Source organism: Xyrauchen texanus, chromosome 15, assembly GCF_025860055.1.
Source record: "Xyrauchen texanus isolate HMW12.3.18 chromosome 15, RBS_HiC_50CHRs, whole genome shotgun sequence".
Classification (NCBI taxonomy): Eukaryota; Metazoa; Chordata; class Actinopteri; order Cypriniformes; family Catostomidae; genus Xyrauchen; species Xyrauchen texanus.
Window position 1 is genome coordinate 23,285,994 of NC_068290.1, and position 17,931 is coordinate 23,303,924.

Here is a 17,931-nt window from a genome sequence, read left to right on the forward strand (position 1 = left end):
CCTAACCCTCACAAAAAACTTTCTGCATTTTGACAATAAATAAAAAAAAAAAAACATTGTTAATTATGTTTTTTAAGCGCTTTGAATTATGGGGACACTAGAAATGTCCTCATTTTAAAGGATAATACTCTTGTAATTACCAGTTTGTAACCTTAAAAAAAGTTGTAAGTAGTGTACTTATTAGTCAATAAAAGTGTCAGTGAAGAGCCTGCTTGAGCTGAAATCTTAGACAAGTGATGTTTGAAGAAAACAAAGAAAAATCAAGGTAAATAAAACTTACTATATTTTATTGGGTGTTACTTTCAATTACAAAGATGTAATTTTGACAAATTAGGCAAAAAGTGTGAAAATATTAATCAATTGTATTTAGGACAGCCTACATAAAAGCTTATAAAATTAGCTTTAGCAAGACAAATGTTTCAGCCATTTTATTTATATAAATATATAAAATAATAATTTTCATCATCCATCAATTTTTACCACGAAATTCTATTTAACACAATACAGGATTTGAGATGACACTTTGATGGACATTTTAATTACTTTCAGTGTAATTTGTGTAATTCATGTACATACACTGTTGGGCATTGTTAGTAGACATATGAAATAAACTAGTGAGAGTGAAAATGTTTTAACGAGATTTTCAATAAGTCCACTGTGCTAAAAGTGCTAAAGGTTGAAGAAATACACATATTTAGTAGGCTACATATTGTCAACATTGATTTTGTAGCTTTTGTTAAGTATGAAAGAGTCAAACAAACAACCTTTCAATATTTCTACTTAAATCAAATAATCTCGTTTGCGCATGGTAAATGTATACGGATAACGTCTTTTATAAATGTCAGTGAAGTATTTCCTGCCCCTGCTTATGAGCCCCGTTCATGTTCATCATGTATTTCCGCTGCCCCCTTTCGGCTGCCGCTCCATTCGCAAACATGCCTGTAAGTGCGTGCAATCACAATGAACTTAATTTAAAGCTTAACGACGCCTGGTTTTGTTTTAAATTAAATCGTATCGATTGCAAGAGGGGAGGTTTTGACTTCGTGATCGTACCACGATAGCCTAATTTCTATTATTTTGAGGTTAAAACTTTGTAGAACAGAGCGAGATGCGTGCTATGTGAATAGCAGCGACAAGATGGCCGCGTGCATGTGTTAGAAACGCATGGAGAGCATCTCTGCACGCGCTTAATGAAACACAATCACGATGTTGTATAGTTCAGACCTAGTAATAGTAGTGATTAATGGTGCCTTACAGAGTATTTGAAGAAGTTTGCAGTTGGAATATTCGTCGTGTCTCTCATAGGACTGACTAGATGTGAAATGTGTTATAATGTGGGCCAGTCTTTGCGTGGCAGTGTTGTCCATTTTATTGTCAAGCAGCTGATCAGCTATAACATCAGGCCTATGCAAAGATCAATCATACAGATCTAACCACTAAACCGTTTATACGAGTGTCAATATTCTGTCGTTTTTTTAACAGTTCTGAAATGACACCACGGCTGCGTCCTACATATTCCTCCGAGACTTGCTGATCTAGTTGGTCGAGGTGATTAACATAAATATCTGTCTTCACTTTCAGCTCGCGAAGGACTTGTTGCACCCAACGCCAGATGAGGAGAAGAGAACACACAAGAAGAAGCGTCTCGTACAATGTCCCAACTCTTATTTTATGGATGTCAAATGCCCAGGTAATCCTATTTGCAGAGTAAATGTTCAGTGTAATCAAGCAGAATTGTCAGTAGACATCATGTCATCCTATGTGTTTCAGTTCTGATATGACAGGAATAACTGAGTCACTGAATTAAGGTGGTCTATTTAAAAGCTTGATTGCCACTAGGACCATCCTGGTCAGATGTCTGTTTAAGATAATAATACAGTGTATGTTTGTGTACTTGAGTAGGATAAACGTAGGCACTGTGCATGGCATTAAAGGATGGATTCGTTAATATACACACTGTTTCAAAAGTATAGCCACAACACATAAACATGCTTGTTAACATGATTTTGGTTAGATAAAATTGCATAATATTCTGTGTAAAAGTATATCCAATTTTACAACATTGTTGACTTAACGCTTTAAACCCTAACATCCTAAAATGACAAAAAACAACTTTACAACTCAAGAGATTCATATTATGAAATTATGATAAAACTGTAATGTCTATAATGTCACGAATCTTCATTGTGTTATTAGATAAAATACGATTGTAAACATGTTTAAAAATAAGTAATTAAATAATAATTGTATTAATAACCCCAGTGAGCAAGCTGAAGGCGACTGTGGCAAGGAACACAAAACTCCATAAGATGTAGATTAATGGAGAAAAATAACCTTGGGAGAAACCAGACTCACTGTGGGGGCCAGTTCCCCTCTGGATAACATCATGAATATAATGTCAATATTACTTCTGTATAGTTAAAGTCATGGTTTAAAATTATTAAACTAAGTAAGTGTTAAGGGTCAGTGTTTAAACATCGATTTTGTTCGAACTGTAAGATTAATGACCAATGTCTTTTTAAGTAACTCCAGGGTGTGAAAGCAAATTGTTATATAGATGAATGCTGATTGAAGATGCTTATTTAAAATAGGCAATGTGTCTAAAATAAATGCAACAATGGAAAACGGTGTAGTTTTCAGTGCTATTTGAGGTTAGGCTCATTAGGATTATGTCTTTATGGCGACACTGGTGGTCTGTAAATTATTGTTTGAACTCTTAACTTTTTAAATAAAAATATAGGTTTACTTCAACCAAAAGCTAAAGTTGTCCCTCCTACATAAAAATGTATCAAGTAAAATTAAAATGAAATGTACAAGTATGTGACTCTGTATATCAGTAATGTTTTCTGACTTTGCTATGTAAGCATTGTTATGAAGTATATAAACACATTGATATGGTATTACATACATGTTGTTATAACCCAGTGTAAAAATTCAACAATTGGTTTTATACAATATGTAACAAGAGTGTCCCTGCTTTATCTGTATATCCAGCAAGGGATCCTTGGCAAGATAAAAGTTATGTTTTTACGATTAATATACTATGCCTGCTGACATACAGGATGTTATTCTAATTGTTACATATGCTCCGTGTCCAGGTACAGAAAGTAGACTCATGTTGCAAAATATTTGTGCTCCAAATTACGAGTATTGCACATTTGAATATATTTTCTGACATGCATCCTTTAACCCTTTCTCTCTTTGCAGGCTGTTATAAGATCACTACAGTGTTCAGTCACGCACAGACAGTGGTCTTGTGTGTAGGATGCTCTACAGTTCTGTGCCAGCCTACTGGAGGAAAGGCACGCCTCACAGAAGGTATCTTTCATACATATTTCTTGATAGAAGTGATCCAGTGTTCAAACAGAATCCCTCAGTGGGATTTTCTTCCTAGATGCAGTCAGAACAAGTCACATGCTCACAAGTGTGCATTAAAATATGGACTTCAGAAGATGACTAACGGATTAATATTTTTGTGTGGGAGAAATATGGCTGGAAGTGCACTCATAGATCAAAGTTACACATACATGTGCTTGTAAATGTACCAGCGTCATGGCAACATGCCCACACGGTCCGCCCTATTGTTTCCCACTTGATAATTCTCATTCTCTTCTTGAGCTGAATGAAGCTTGCTGATTGGCAAAGCTCAAAATCCTAACATCCTGCTGGCACAAAGCTCAGCAGAAAGCAGTAGTTGCAGATTGTTCTTGTCGCCTTTAAAAGTATATGCTGATGGTGATATTTGTACAAATGTATATTTTAAATTCTTTAAAGAAATGTTGTCATTTATAAAATAAAAAAAAAAGGTTTATGATGGAGTGTCAGGCACCTATATTATATGAGGGAGCATCAGTGGTGGTTATGGCTTACTTTGTGCCCTAGGTGAGATGGTACATGACCAAAGAGAAAAATTCTAATTATATAAGAGTTTTGTATGGAACTTATTATGATGCATTGGCTCAATGCTGCCATTATTCTTTAGATCGACAGGACCAATAATTGAATTATGACCCAAAATGTACAGTTCAACAAAAGAGTTTCAAACAAAAGTTTGCAAATGAAACTGTTCAAGCAAATTACTTGCAAGAGGTGCAACTCATTTTTATTTGATTCACCTGGATAAATGTGCCCCCTCAATATGAATGTGCTGGTCATATACGCACCAAAAGAGCTAAAACAGGCCAAAATGGCTACAACAGAATCCTCTTTAAGGAATGTTCCGGGTTTATTACAAGTTACACTGACATCAACAGCATTTGTAGCATAATATTGATTACCGCAGAAATCGGGGTTACATTGAGGCACCTAGAATGGAATTATTTATTTTTAAGTCGATTTATTTTTGTGGTAATCAGTATTATGCCATAAATGCTGTCTATTGAGGTTAACTAGTATTGAACCCGGAATATTCCTTCGAGTCAAGCTTGCTATTTGTTTTGTGCATTTGTTACAATCCAGCATCCATAATTATTTACAATCCAGAGTACTCTGCTTTTTAGACTGAATTCTAAAAGCCTTGTTCTTTTTCTCTGTTGATAGGATGTTCGTTCAGGAGAAAGCAGCACTAGTCTCTCATCAATATGCAAAGACAAGGGAGACCATGGGAGGAGAGACAGGATTGGCCACTCCACAGGGTTTTCAGTGACTCAGCCATTAATGAGGCCATGTTTCTGATCTATAATGTGGCAATGGAGTTGAAAGCTAAGCCGAGAAGTGTACAAGAAAACCTGAAATGATTTCTATGTGCTGTCTGAACACGAGCATGCTGGATTGAGGTTTATAACTGCCAAACCTGTCTCTCTCTCTCAAATTAAATAAAGGTTCATTTTTCAATTATGTCTGTGTTGTAGTGGTTTATCACTTGCCAGCCTACTTGTATTGTCACCAAAACATAAATAATATATTCTTAAGAGCTTTTAGTTTCATTTGAAATCTTTTGCTTGACTATTGCATAACTTAAGATGCGATTGGTGATGTGGTGTTCCTTGTTATGCTGTTATACATAAACGTGTTAAAGATTAAATGTGTGTATATATATATATAATGTACATAAACTATGTACAAAAAATCTACTCTTAAAGATCCTAAAGTAGTTAGTATTTTGCACTGGATAGATTAAGACATAAGAGTGAGGAACATATATACTTCATATTTATTACTTTAAATACTAGTTAAAATGTAAGTGACAAAACATGTAATAAACAGTGTGTACTACTGAGTACTCCAGAGCCACTGTCTTCTCCGCAGTGTTCTGTCTGTTGGTGGTGATGGTATGATCCATGGAAAGAAATATTTTTTGTCCACTTTTGGAAGATTAGAAAAACACTATTAATCTAATAAAATAAAAAAATCTTGAAGCACAAATTAATCATAATACTCAATTGTTAAGACAAAACAATTGTATCAAATAAAAATAAGGCCAAGACAAGATATCAAACACACCTGCAATAGTAGAGGGTATGTACTTTGCAGGTACAGTCTGTATGCGAGACAGCATGGTATTGTGTGCTGTAGAAAATCCAAAATGGATTTAAGAGAAAATAGGATTGTTGAGAACAGCAGTGACACAATTTCAACGCTTAAGATCCTCATGGTTCTGTAGAACATGATGACTCTATATTGAATCATAGGGCATTAAACATGCCATGCTCTACCAGTTGCTAAATAAAGCATAAGAAATTATAACTCTTGTGTGTGAATACCTATGAAAAGTATGGCAGTGGTGGCCAGTACAGCAAATGCAGCAAATGTCAGCATAAACAAATGTCCAGAATTTGAATGAGCTCCAAGTTGACCTGAACACAAAAACCAACAACATTAGTGTTTATAGAAACAAATGTGAAAATATAGGTCTGTGTCTCGTCTGTTTATTAAATGCAACAACTGTATGGGCCTGTACATAGAATGTATTAGTTGTAAGATGCATGTCTGTCTGCCCTCAAACCTGACTCTTGGCTGCCCATCAGGCTAGTCACCATCACAAAATGTGTCTGTGGGGTGAGAACTGTGTACAGGATGATGTTTGCAGTATAAGGTGCCTGATTCAGGAAGTGTGAGGTTGAGTAGACTGAAATAAGGAGGAGGGTGGGATCTTCATCTGAATGGGTGGGCTCAGATATAATGATGTCTGGGGTCTCTGAGTGGGCCTTATTAGAGAAGAATGGAGAAATATGGACACAAATAAACTACAATACCAAACCATCTTACAGGCTTGGATAAAACACTGGTGCCCTAAATAGTAGAGATGACAACTTGCAATCACACTGTATTTGATAGCATATTCAAAACAGGGCTCATCCCATAATTTGTTTTCCTTTTTCTGACAGTTCTGTCAACTGACTCAAAACTCTCACACTGACCATGGACCATCCTAGTTTTTGAGCCCTGCGATATCTACTAAATTATGCATTATAATTCCTCTCCTTCTCACCCTTAGTGTACTGAGCATGTCTCTGGTGCCAAACACAGGGATGTCAGCCACAGGCTGTTGGGAGGAAAGGCTGATCTGGGTGACAGGACAATGAAATGCTGGCACATACGGGAGCAGAACAGAAGATTGTAAAGAGAGAGGTGAGAAAGGGAGAGGAAGAAGAGCGGCTAGGACAGACTGAGTCTTCAGAGAGACAGACAGATAGACAGAGAGTGGAAGAGTGGACATGTGATGGAGGATGGAGTCTGACTGGGGTAGCACAGAGATCCTGCAACTGTACTGAGCTGAAACAGAAAAAAGAAGGACAGGTTAAAAGTTAATCATAAAGGCTTGTCCCCTCCAGTCCGAGTGTTCTATGGTACTGAAATCAAACCATACAAAAATTTATATTTAAAACTTCAAACCAGTGTCTATATCGTAGAAGGGTAATGCATTAAACATAGCCTGCAGTATTTTGAGCTGTTGGTAGGGGGCGCTGAAGTTTATGGAGCACTGCAGCTCTTTCTCAGGCTGTAGCTTTTTCTCTATTGTCTCCCACTGGTCCAGAGTACATAGAGCTATAATGAGGACAGAGAGTCAGTCACAATATATATATATATATATTTCTACCATCCATCCATCTGTCCATTACTGCTGCTGCTCAATGAAAGAACAGTGACGGTGTGTAAAAACTCACCAGTGTTTGCAGCAGAGTTGTTGAGATCTACTTTAATTGTGTATTCTGAAGCTTTAGGCCAGTTAGTGAGGAGCCTTTCAGCAGGAAGAATGACTACAGGAGAGGATGCAGACTCCACCATGACCTGGAAACCACAAAAAATATTTTTTATTTTAAAATGTCCTGGAAATTTTTTCAAGTAAAAGTTAGCCCTAAAATGAAAGTTCTGCGATTATTTACTTCCCCTCATATTGGTCGAAAAAAATATGACTTTCCTTCTTTTATTCAGTCTTATCCGTGAACCACACCAAACTACTCATAAAAAAAAAAAAGCTGGCTTAAAAGAATGATTTATTCACAAATTGGACTGATCCAGTTTTCAAGTTAACGACTCACTAGAGGGGAAGATAATCCGGACTATTTCTATAGTACTTTTTTTGTTGTGGTGGTGTTTTTCACTATTGGAACATAGCAGCCATAGGCACTATTGTTGTACAGAAAAGACCTTTGTGAAGGTTCTTCAAAATGATCTTTTTGTGTTCCATGAAACAAAATAACAGTATTACATGATTCTTACATGAGGGTTTGTGAATAATGACAGAATTTTACTTTGTGGGTGAACTTTTAATTTAACCCCACTGCCTCATTTGCATGTATGTGGTACGTGAGGCACTGCTTACCTCTCGAAAGGTTTGCTGCCCCCATTCCATCCTATAGTATACCACTACTGTCCCTGAATTCTTTGCAAATGCCACTCCAGTCTCTGAATTCATCTGAAGGATCTGACTTGATGATACATCCCATCTGCCTTGCTGCCCTTAGAGAGAAAAAGCAAAGAACCCCATTACTATTAGATTAAAGGGGTTTGTTAATGACAACCGTAGGCTAATAGTAATTTACCATGCTGGTCTGTAATCAGAGTGCTAAAGCAGATGACATCTCCAGGCCGCAGTGATCCATGGGGCTCTGAGATGGCAGGCAGCACTAGCAGAGGGGTGTAATCACTCAGAGATGGGTTTATAGGGTCCCCCTGTACCCTCAAAACAGTCAGACCAGGGGACACAGTCTCCACCAGAAGTAAGTGACTGTCTTTGTCAGCTATCACTTGCACCAGGTCATCTCTGAGACACAGAGAAAGTCTCTGTTTACACCGGGTATTAAGATACTGTACAATGCCATAGAATCATACCCCTTTTAAATCATTTGAAGTCCCGTTTTTGTTGTCTTACAGCCTGAAATCAAAGCCCAATAAAAAAGTAACGAAAAAAGGCAACTGTTCCGAAAATGTATAAAAGATGAAAAAATATTCCTAGCTTCAAACACCTAGATTGGGGAATATTTGCCCATTCTTCCTTGCAGAGTTGTTTAAATTGCGAGGAAAGCAGTGATGGACCTTCAAGTCCATCAACAGGTTTTCTGTTGGACTTGGTCACTCATGGACTTTGACCTTCCTATCCTTAAGCCACCACTGCGTTGTTTTTTCATGGTGTGTTTAGGGTCATTGTTGTGCTGAAATGTGAACCTGCCCATCTTCCGTTGTTGAGCAGAGGGCCACAGATTTACCTCAAGAATTTGTGTGTACATGGCAGCATCGATTTTCCTTAAATTCTGACTAACTGCCCAGTCCTCCCTGAAAAGTACACCCCACACAACATAATGTTGCCAAACCATGCTTCACAGTAGGTATTGCATGTTCTTGGTGGTGTGCTGTGTTTGGTTTTCTCAAAATATAACGCTTGGAGTTCAGTCCAAATAATTTTTGTCTCATCTGACCATGGAGGATTTTGATGCCATGTGGAAAAAGGCTTTATGGTCAGATGAGACAAAAATTGTACTTTTTGGACTGAACTCCAAGCGCAATGCAGTATTTCGAGAAAACCAAACAAAGCACAGCACTGTGAAGCTTGGTGGTGGCAACATTATGTTGTGGGGGTGTACTCTTCAAGGAGGACTGGGCAATTGCTTGAGGAAACTCTGTGGCTCTCTGCTCGACCACTGAAGATGGGCAGGTGGTTCACCTTTCAGCATGCCAATGAACCTAAACACACTTTGTGATCCTCTGGTGTAAACAAAAATGTATTTGCTGACCACTTGTGGTAGGATGACCCAAGACATATATACCAGGTGTAAACAGGGCCAAAAAGAGAATGTGAGACCAAGAGGCAATAAAAAGTCTTGGTGTAATTTGTCTATGTACTGTATGTGATTACCTGTTAGTGGTAACCTGAGTTTGTATATTATGAGAGTGGAACTGTTGTCCCAAGATGTCATAGTATAAAGCCATGATACGAAAACTCCAGCCCAGAGGGAAGGCACCCAGAGCTGTCTCACCATCACCCTTCAGGGATGTCACAGCCAAAACATGCACAAACCACACTGCTGACACCTAGGTCAAGAACAAGGTTAGTGAGCAAATTATAGTGTTGTCTAAATTTATTGTCATGATAAACACTCACCTTCACACTGATTAGTAGTGTTTGGTTGATACCACAAATGTCCATGGCAAAAACCTCCAAAAGGGCAACTCCTACATAAGGCCCTGTCTTCAGTACTCCCTGATCATCAACAGTAACAAGGCCTGCCCCTGACACACACTTGCTAAGGGCATAACGGACTGGACAGATTGAGTCTCTGAAACACACACACACGTAAGAACTAGGGCTGACAATCGATTACATTTTTTAATTGAATTAATTACATGATGTCCCGATTAATTAATCGTGATAAATCGCATATACAAATATTTGCTGAGAAAGCCCCTCATATAACAATAATGCAATATATAATGATGAAATAATTATACATAGTTATCTTTAAATATATATATATAAAAAATAATAATATATATATATATTTATTTTTTATATATATATATATATATATATATATAAATATATATATATAAAATAAATATTCCGATAATTAAAATGCATTACATTCTTGTGGCAGAAGATTTCATCATTGATAAGACCATTCAAAAAGCGGATTTAGAATACAGTGTATTGTTTACTACCATATTATTGATCATAAGTCAATCATTGGTATACAGTTCACAGCAATCCATTTCACAAGTGAAATGGAATGAATCAGTTTGAGATTTATTATGAGGGTCGTTTAAGGACCCATCAATGTTCACCTGCGTAAGACTTTTTTTTTTTATAAACAAGCCAGGGGTATACATAGTACACAATACTACAGATATATTTTACAATAATGCCGAAACATTATCTTCATTACATGATGGTTTTCAAAGCTTTGGAGTTGTTGGAGGTACAAAGAGTATTTAAATAATATTTTAAGTCTTAAAATGTTATGTCTTTTTACACTTATGTATAAAAAAAAACATGGCAAGAAAAATAAACAGATAAATCAGAAAATATTAACTTAAGTTATCAAAACTGTGAAAACCAAATAAAACATCTTTATAAAGCAAAGAAAAACTAGTTAAAATAGAGGTACGTACAAACAAACAAATTTTCTCCAAAATACTACAGCGTGGACACATTCCCAAAAAAGATGAGAGGCAGATTCATCTACAGCATTATAGGAGCAGCAAAGTGGATCAATTTCAGGGAGCATGTTTCTTAAATAAAGATTGACTGGGTAAAAACGGTGTAACAGTTTAAAGGACACCTCCTTAACCTTGTTGGTAATTAAATATTTGTGAGGTAAAGACCATACGACTTGCGTCAGACATGCTTGTGTCGCGTCTCGGGTGTGTTGCTTCATAAAAGTAAAATGTTTAGGTCACTGTGTCAAGTTAAATATAGTTTAATACTCAATCTTTAAACACATCTTGAGATCCCTTGGTTTGCACGTTTATGTTGTGGGTCCGCTGAAGAATTGTTAATGTTTTGTTCACTTTATAAACTGCGCATTGCTCACACAGCTGAAATTTCACTTACTGCCCTCTGGAGTAAACAGGTGGTACTACAAGCTTGAATTTATCAGGAAAGCGTTGCGATTAAATGTGTAAATTTTTTTAACATGTTAATTTTTGTAAAATTAATCGCACGTTATTAACGCGCTAAATCGACAGCCCTAGTAAGAACATGTAAACATTACATTTATAAATATGTATAATGCAACCAACACGGGACATTCCAGCTCTAAAATAAGGGACATATGTTTTCAGCAGGACTTCTGCACATGATGCTGCACAACAGTTAAAGAGGTCCACCTAGAGCTTCTTACAGAGGAAAACTACTGAAAAACATTGCGGATAAATGCAAAAAAAGGTTCTAAGCCCCTAATAAGCTTAAAAGAAAACCACTTTAATACAACGACCAGGAAGAACCAAATTTCTATCAATCTTCACTTTAATAAACACTATTCTTTGCCTAAACAAAACAAAGCTACAATCAATGGAGAAAGTAAACAATTTTTCTGTCAAACATTTTCTTCTACATAATTAAGCTTAAGCCTTTTCCGTTTGTAAAGCTCAATGAACTGGCTTTCACTTTGCTTTTAAAATTTGTAGTTATATCAATAAAAAATTGGAATAGCTTTCAGTATATATCACAAAAAAAATGAATCTGGCCTTCCAGGACCACTCTCTTAGCAAGTACTGTTTAAAGCAAACATAGAGTATAATGGATGTTTATGGGAGAAAAATGCTTATCATCAAATAGTGCATTTCTCCTTGGATTACAGTGTTATTGTTTTGGCAGTAAATTGTGTTTATCAAGGGAAAAATGTAAGAAAATCAAGCATTTAAACTGAACTAACGCACTGTACTTTGTTTTAAAAGTGCTGCAGTTTTTCTCACCTTGATTGAGTCTCTCTTCCATAATGAGCACTGACATTGCAATGATGTCATGTCATGAATAGGTGCATTTACTGGTGTTTTTGAGATCACAATCATGCAAAAGTGTTTGTTTCAGGTCCATTCCTCTAGGTTTGTGAAACATTCTTAGATGCTAAAATATGGGACAAACTGCATCCCATATGAATTTCATATGGATCGCAATTTTGTTCCCTAAATACGGGACCATTCTGGAACATACAGGACCATTCCGGAATATACGGGATGACATAGCAACCAATCATGTTTTTCAGGCTATTCAGTCATAGTCACCTTCAGTTTTGCTTTGATTACACTGACTGGTTGTCCAGCTATAACCTAGTATGTGTTCTTGTTCCAACTTGTAAATGGCCTTTTAAATGTTCTATAAGTCTCTTTGGAAAAAAGTGTCTTTCAAAATCATTTTTCAGACTTAAAACTTTGAAGGGTAAAAGCTGGTGATGCTGTTAATAACTAAAAATACATACTCACTTATTGCTCTGTAGGGAGTACTGAGAGTGAGGGGACATGAGGATGAATCCGGGACTCCCTGTGGCTAACTGCATCTCTTCAAACACCTGAGAAGAGAGAGAGAGAGAGAGAGAGAGAGAGAGAACAAGACTGAAATAAAATAAAAGTGAAATCAGAGTGATTGCGAGGAGACATACTATTTCCTTAAATGTCTTGTCAGTGGCAGTTCTTTGTGGAGGATATATTTACCAGTATCTGTATCTCATCAGTGAGATGATGAGAGAGTGTTGTGTTGCTGCTGCGTATCTGTTCAATCTGCACAAACACTTTCAGGCTGGTCTTACCTGGAGCCTCAGCCTTTACCAGCACAGAGAAACGATGAAAGGGAGACACACTAACACCCACCTGAAACCGACACGTGAAGCATACTTAAAAATGAACACATAGTAGTACTCCGTTTTAAGCTGTGTGTGTGTGAGTATGGATCCAAAACTCTATCAAAAAGGTGATTGGCTTTTTTAAAGCAGAATTATGTAGCTTTTTTTTGTTAAAATACTTTGTTCATTCCCAGCTGAATATGAAGAGACAACTGGAAATAAGCCAATTGTATATACAATTTCTTGAAAACTGTAAACAATGTCTCTCTGTGGCACTACAAAAATTCCTGTGTTTGTTTTGAATGACCCGCTTAGACCTGCCCCAAAAACGCTACTCAATCAATAGTGTGAGTTGGGGGCGGGACTATCTCTTGGTTTGACCAACGGCAGGCGATTTACAAAGCAATTTTGAAAACAATGTATAATTTTCAATTCCATTCAGTGGCACAAGTGTTGCAGAAATTACATATTTCAGCTTTACCTTAAAAAGGCAGGACTTCCATTCCTACAGCCACTGTATTGAGTGTTACAATTTCTCCCAATCATTTATGTACAAGTGGTCTTTCTTCTCCTCCTTACACTATCTCTGATGGATCTCACCTCTGTGTGCCTTGGTTTTATCTCCAGTACACCCATTTTACTCAGACTCCAGTGGAAACTGAGGCCAGACTCAACACTGCCCAGAGCCAGAGGATTCTGACTGCTGTCACTGCCCATCACATAAACAGGCATCTAGAATGAAAGATGTATCCATACCCTTCCAGTTAACAGGGCAAAGATATAACTGCATAAATAATTAATGAGCATAAAAGAGACAAACCTCTGTTCCTAGAGACAGAGTGTCTAAAGGAGCCTGTATCCGCACTGCTGTCAGGTCAAACACCTCCACCACTACTTCATCCTAAGCATAGGAAATATGGGATACATATGGCATATAATCACCACAACACAATGCATCAAGTTTCAAGCAAACAAGCAATTTGTCCTCAGTGAATGTGAAAGTGCTGCATAATATGATAGAATCACAGCCAGTCAGAACACATTTAGTGTTTAATGTATAGTTATGAGAAGCAGGATTTTGGAACAAGTGGGCAGGGCTATCCAGTGTGACACAGCAGAAACAGAAACTAAGCAATCGACAGAATGTGCTCTCGCTCATCACTTGTAGTCAGGTTGGTTACGACAAAAAAGGCCTCCTGGCTCTACATCAAGTTGCTGATGAAGAAGCTATACAATGGTTTGGCAAAACACAGATTTACATTTAATAGCTTTTATTGCATGTTGCTTTATCGCATTGCTCCTTAATTAGATGTAAATGTGGTTATAACCAAAGGCAAATGGTGCCTCAATTTGTGTGTGTTACCTGTGCAAAAGTAAGCAGTGCTCCTGTATCTTGTGTTACAGTTTGCAGAGCTCCTCTGAGTTTGATCACACCCACTGACACACCTCTGACCAATCCGGTCTCTGACACCACAGCGATAGAATTGTCACTCACAGAAAAACCAACACGGGACTGAGGGTGAGGCCCTCCCTCCCATTTCACCTGAACACCAAAACATACAACAAATAAAATGAAAGCCACACTGTTTTCTTAATATGTGTTTAAAAAAGAAATTATGTTCAAAAATGTGAAAGTGTAAAAGGAAATCTAGCTTACATATGGTTTGTTTGTCATACTCACTTGTCGCACACTTCCAACTGCCAGAGTGAGTTTACGGGGCTGCAAATTTAATGGTGGGTAAACTTGCAGATTCTTGTGGGAGGAGCTTATAACACGTCCATGACCATCCACCGCTGAGACGTGAAGATTGACCATGCCGACTTCAAGACCTGTCACACGGAAGCCCAAAGAGTACCTGTCCTCTAGCCCTGCCTCCCTACAAACATACACAATAAGCCATAAATCTACATTAAAACTGGCAATATTCTCTTTAGGAAAAACAAATAGTACACATACACATTAGAAAGGCATTTGGACACTTAAGCCACACTTAAAAAGCTATGAATGTCTTTGCATTAATTAAGAAAATATCAAAGCAAGTGGCATTTATTTAAAGAAAAATATCGCCCAAATATACATTTCAAGTGAAATAGTTCACATAAAAGCTTGTTAGGTTTTAAATGATAAAATAATAGATCTGAATGAGAACATCTGCAAAAATACAAAAATAAAAAATCACCATGACACCAGCTGGTTAAAAGTCAAGATAAAAAGTTAGTTGTGAGAAAAGCTCTAGTATCATTTGTTTGCAGATGACACTTGCTATCCATTCTTGATATAAAAAATGGAATTTCAACTACTAAAATCTGTCATTCTTTATAGCCATTGCATTTTCACTAGTAGAATTTCACAATGATACCTCATTCACTCCCATTCAAAATGCAATTCCAGATATCAAAAAGTTGGAATTCCAATTTCACATATTTTTAGATCAATAAGGACATTGTTACTAGTGCAAATATTCATTCCTGATATGAACAATTGAATTACAACTGGTTAAAATGCTAATTTTTGATATCTGTAAATGTATTTCAGCACATTAGATTCTGACCTGGAAACTGATTTTGGATATCAATAAATTGGAAAGTAATTATATGTAAGATTATATATGCAGAAGAATTCCACCAACATGATTTGAAACGAGAAAAAAATCAGCCTTTCAGATTGGAATGTTTCAACGTCATAAATTACCGGCCTTCCACAAGAACCCCCACCCAGAGTAAACTAGACTTCTCTGTGTAAGGTTACCAGGACCATCAGATTTGCACAAGACATTTCATCTTAATCTAGCCTTGCTAGATAATGCTGAAAACCACTGTGGTAAAATTTGTACCTGACAAATTAATGATTATAGCCTGATGTACCTCTTTAAAATGTGTGTAGCGATGTGCAATCACCTATAATTGATAAATATAATCTTTAATTCTGTATGATTTATCTCATTCTACTAAGAATGGTAACTATAAGGTTTAACTTGATAAAATGCAATGACGTGTAAAACCAATATGATTTTGTAACCAAAGATTTTCATGTTTTACTACCTACAGGTATAACCTCCATAAAAAAATGTCATGTTTAGTATGTAAACATTTGTTTGGGTATGAAGAAAAATCTGGTGAAAATGAATATCATGCCTCTTGTACCATTCTCAAGATATAAAAGCTCATGATTAAATATGCACTATTTTTGAGCGGGAAATTTTTAAGAGTCTGAAACAAAGGACCATATCTCCACTCGACGTCCCAAGAAGGAGTGAGAAGGCCTCTCTTTACACCTAAAATCATCATCTCATACAGACAATAAATTCGATCATACAGAAGTTAAAACGTCGACGGAACAAACTTTCAACCAAGAACCAAACAACACAAAGAACGCAAGTAAACACCACAAAGACAAGCAAGTACATCTCCAATATTGTGCTCAAAGTGCTAGTGTATTAATCAAATAATATGGGTAATCCGATAGCAAATCAATGTAGACTCAAAGAAGAATGACATGGTTCTTAAGGTGTTGTCAACAGACTCTGTAAAGTTCCTTTTTACTGTACTGATCAGTTATTTCACATTCTGTCACTTTTCACCAACCTGTCTCTGTATATATGTGTTAGATTAGATTTATGTTTAGAAAAGTAATAAAGTTTTTCTGTGTTCAAAGACGAATTGACTGTGGTATATTTTGATAAATAATCTCATGCCTGTTTCTGAAAGATTTCGCTGCAAAGCTGTACCTATTTATATGTGATATTATTTTCAATAAGCCATGAGAATAATATCACTCCAATAAGTGAATTAATCAGCTGATACAACTAGATGTTTGTGGAGCCGGAGGGGGGCGAGGCCGGGTCGGAATATCGCGCGCCCGGTCCCCAATTGGCCTGATTAGGCACGTGAGGGATAAAGGCGGCCGGTGACGATGGTTCGAGAGAGAGAGAATTACGGGCATGTCCGTTGTGTGTGTTTGTTCCCTTGGTTTAAGTTTCTCATTAAAATATTATTTATGTTGACAAGCCGGTTCTCGCCTCCTTGCCCATCTTTAACTGTGTTACAATGTTGTATTACGATTTTAATTGTGGAGAATCTATTAAAGACAAATAATCTAGTTATTTGTCATTAATCTAATTTATAATGGTTGTCAAATGCGACTAATTCCATTATACATTTCATTACCTAATAAGGTACAACAAAGACAGTTTAATCTAGTACATAGCTCACATATTTCGAGACCCTAAATTTCCTCCTAGATATCAAATTTCCTAAATATGCTACATAACTGACCCCATCCACATCTCTAAATTATATATATATATAATTCCCTACATAAAGCTTATATTGTTTATATAAGGAATGCATATTTATCCTAGTAGCAATTTAATTATTGATTATAATTTTTACTAGTAAGAAGTGCATTGCTGATATCGGAAATTGCAATCAGATCATTGAAATTCTACTAGTGAAAATGCAATTACAGATATCAAGAATTTTAATTTTTACTATGATTAAAAGTCCATTTGGCTTGCCATACTGTCACGTTCCTGTGTTGTCTGCCCATGTTGTCTGTTTCACATGCCACTTTTCACATTCCTTGTCATGTTTTCCTTGTTGTCCGCCCCGAGTCTCACTGTCCTTGTAGAAAACTACAATTACCACAATTCCCGGCCACCCTCACTGCCTGCACACATCATTGTTCTCACCTGTGTCTCGTTTAGTCTTTATTGTGTCCTTGTGTATTTAAACCCTGTTTGTTCCTCCATTCCCTTGTCGGTTGTTGTATGTTGGTATGTTGTTCTTGTTTGCCCGAGGTTCCTTTTTCGTTGTGGATGTTTTGCTGACTGTTCTACCCGCTGTGTGTTCTTTTGTATTTGAGATAGTTTTTCCCCTCGTGGACTTTTCTTTGTGTTTTGCTTATTTGTTATTTTGAAATAAACCACATTTGGATCCTTACCACCCGTCTGCCTTCTCCTGCTTCCCGCATTCATAACACATACACTTTATGACTGAATTTACAATATATGTAAAATAAGGCTGGTAGAAATCACATGTTGTGGACTCACTCAACAGAAACGATGGACGAAGAAGGGATAAGCGTGAGATTCATTAGCCACAGGAAGTGATGGGGAAATGGCTGATTGTTTGAGTCCAGAATGCGCACTCGCACTGAAGCAGTGTGACTGACCTCAACCTGAAATGTATGCAAACACACAAACTATAGAAAGGA

At 36.9% G+C, this 17,931-nt stretch overlaps 2 protein-coding genes across 2 annotated transcripts in view; one reads left to right on the forward strand and one right to left on the reverse strand.

Moving 5' to 3' along the window:
• The first annotated feature begins 909 nt into the window (after positions 1-909).
• LOC127656289 (40S ribosomal protein S27-like) lies at positions 910-4,836 on the forward strand. The gene is made up of 4 exons (XM_052144542.1): positions 910-941; positions 1,582-1,690; positions 3,208-3,318; positions 4,540-4,836. The coding sequence occupies exons 1-4, from the start codon at positions 936-938 to the stop codon at positions 4,566-4,568; spliced, it is 255 nt and encodes an 84-aa protein (XP_052000502.1). The 5' UTR covers positions 910-935; the 3' UTR covers positions 4,569-4,836.
• An 869-nt stretch (positions 4,837-5,705) lies between these two features.
• The window catches only part of LOC127655579 (nuclear pore membrane glycoprotein 210-like), a 36,074-nt gene continuing 23,848 nt past the window's right edge, over positions 5,706-17,931 (reverse strand). Inside the window, exons 21-35 of the mRNA XM_052143474.1 lie at positions 17,768-17,895; positions 14,398-14,593; positions 14,080-14,259; positions 13,537-13,617; positions 13,317-13,448; positions 12,589-12,744; positions 12,361-12,446; positions 9,542-9,716; positions 9,296-9,471; positions 7,986-8,206; positions 7,766-7,902; positions 7,107-7,230; positions 6,835-6,987; positions 6,431-6,714; positions 5,706-5,795 (exon numbers count right to left, since the gene is read on the reverse strand). Of these exons, the coding sequence (XP_051999434.1) occupies positions 5,751-5,795; positions 6,431-6,714; positions 6,835-6,987; positions 7,107-7,230; positions 7,766-7,902; positions 7,986-8,206; positions 9,296-9,471; positions 9,542-9,716; positions 12,361-12,446; positions 12,589-12,744; positions 13,317-13,448; positions 13,537-13,617; positions 14,080-14,259; positions 14,398-14,593; positions 17,768-17,895 (2,274 nt within the window). The 3' untranslated portion in view covers positions 5,706-5,750. The remainder of the gene's footprint in view (positions 5,796-6,430; positions 6,715-6,834; positions 6,988-7,106; positions 7,231-7,765; positions 7,903-7,985; positions 8,207-9,295; positions 9,472-9,541; positions 9,717-12,360; positions 12,447-12,588; positions 12,745-13,316; positions 13,449-13,536; positions 13,618-14,079; positions 14,260-14,397; positions 14,594-17,767; positions 17,896-17,931) is intronic.

What these genes read in the sequence shown, in the direction of transcription:
- LOC127656289 (XM_052144542.1), top strand. An exon ending in TATGGATGTCAAATGCCCAG is followed by an intron (nt 1,691 to 3,207) that starts GTAATCCTATTT and finishes CTCTCTTTGCAG; the next exon opens with GCTGTTATAAGATCACTACA. An exon ending in AAAGGCACGCCTCACAGAAG is followed by an intron (nt 3,319 to 4,539) that starts GTATCTTTCATA and finishes CTCTGTTGATAG; the next exon opens with GATGTTCGTTCAGGAGAAAG.